The 1,399-nt window shown below is 42.2% G+C and overlaps 1 protein-coding gene across 1 annotated transcript; it reads left to right on the top strand.

Moving 5' to 3' along the window:
• Positions 1 to 20: 20 nt before the first annotated feature.
• Positions 21 to 1,323, top strand: LOC111384483 (ATP synthase subunit beta, mitochondrial). Its single transcript, XM_023008759.1, has 4 exons — positions 21 to 182; positions 285 to 509; positions 585 to 896; positions 1,169 to 1,323. Exons 1-4 carry the CDS (start codon positions 57 to 59, stop codon positions 1,280 to 1,282), a joined length of 777 nt encoding a protein of 258 aa, XP_022864527.1. The 5' UTR covers positions 21 to 56; the 3' UTR covers positions 1,283 to 1,323.
• Positions 1,324 to 1,399: the final 76 nt, after the last annotated feature.

Here is a 1,399-nt window from a genome sequence, read left to right as displayed (position 1 = left end):
CTCATCTAATAATTATTTATCAGGCTGATAGCAAATGTGCTCTAGTCTATGGTCAAATGAATGAGCCCCCAGGTGCTCGTGCCCGTGTTGGCCTTACTGGACTGACCGTTGCTGAACACTTCAGAGATGCAGAAGGGCAAGATGTGCTTCTCTTCATTGACAATATTTTCCGATTTACCCAGGTCGGTTTGCATTATTTTGCCATTCTTGATTAAGTATTTTGTGTTTGGATCACATCTTGATAATACAATGTCTTCGTTTCTTTTGTTAAAACCTTTTTGCAGGCTAACTCAGAAGTGTCTGCCTTGCTTGGCCGTATCCCATCTGCCGTCGGTTATCAACCCACTTTGGCTACAGATCTTGGAGGCCTTCAAGAGCGTATCACAACAACTAAGAAAGGTTCCATTACCTCTGTCCAAGCCATTTATGTGCCTGCTGATGATTTGACCGATCCGGCTCCTGCAACCACCTTTGCTCACTTGGACGCCACTACCGTGTTATCACGACAGGTAATTTGGACTTCATTGTAGTGCAAAAAACATATCATTGCTACCTGCAATATGACTTTTGTTATTTTTATTTAGATTTCTGAGCTTGGTATTTATCCTGCTGTCGATCCACTTGACTCAACATCTCGCATGCTTTCCCCACATATCTTGGGAGAGGATCACTACAACACAGCCCGTGGGGTACAGAAAGTCCTCCAGAACTACAAGAATCTTCAAGATATTATCGCCATTCTTGGAATGGATGAGCTCAGTGAAGACGACAAATTGACAGTTGCGCGTGCTCGTAAAATTCAACGGTTTTTGAGCCAGCCTTTCCACGTCGCAGAAGTTTTCACGGGCGCCCCTGGCAAGTATGTCGAGTTGAAGGAGAGCATTAACAGCTTCCAGGTAACTCTGATTTCTTTGCTGCTTGTGATTTATATCGCCTCTCTCTGTTAATCTTCATATTTTCATTCATCTGGACGCTAACTTTTCCACTCTAAGATTTAGATATTTGTAAAGAAGAGAGCATATTGGGAAATGAAACGTGTCTGAATTCATAAAACTGCCGTTTCTTGGAGATCGGGAACTCCGTTACTCGTATTCTTTTAGTCAATATTACCTCTTAGCATTCTCTTCGTCTTTCTTTATTGTAAGTGATCATATGATGTTCTGAACAGGGAGTCTTGGATGGAAAATATGACGACCTAGCAGAACAGTCATTTTACATGGTTGGAGGAATCGAAGAGGTCATTGCCAAGGCAGAGAAGATTGCAAAGGAATCTTCTGCATAGATGGATTAATCTTCCCCACAATAATTTTGTTTGTGGCTATGCCAACATCAGGAGATTTTTGTTTCTATTTTACGTGAATGGCAGGATTGTGCTACGGATGTGGCTCGGATCCTGCTT

This window comes from Olea europaea, unplaced genomic scaffold (genome assembly GCF_002742605.1).
Source record: "Olea europaea var. sylvestris unplaced genomic scaffold, O_europaea_v1 scaffold29278, whole genome shotgun sequence".
In the NCBI taxonomy this organism is placed as follows: domain Eukaryota; kingdom Viridiplantae; phylum Streptophyta; class Magnoliopsida; order Lamiales; family Oleaceae; genus Olea; species Olea europaea.
This window is presented reverse-complemented; position numbering and strand designations above follow the sequence as displayed.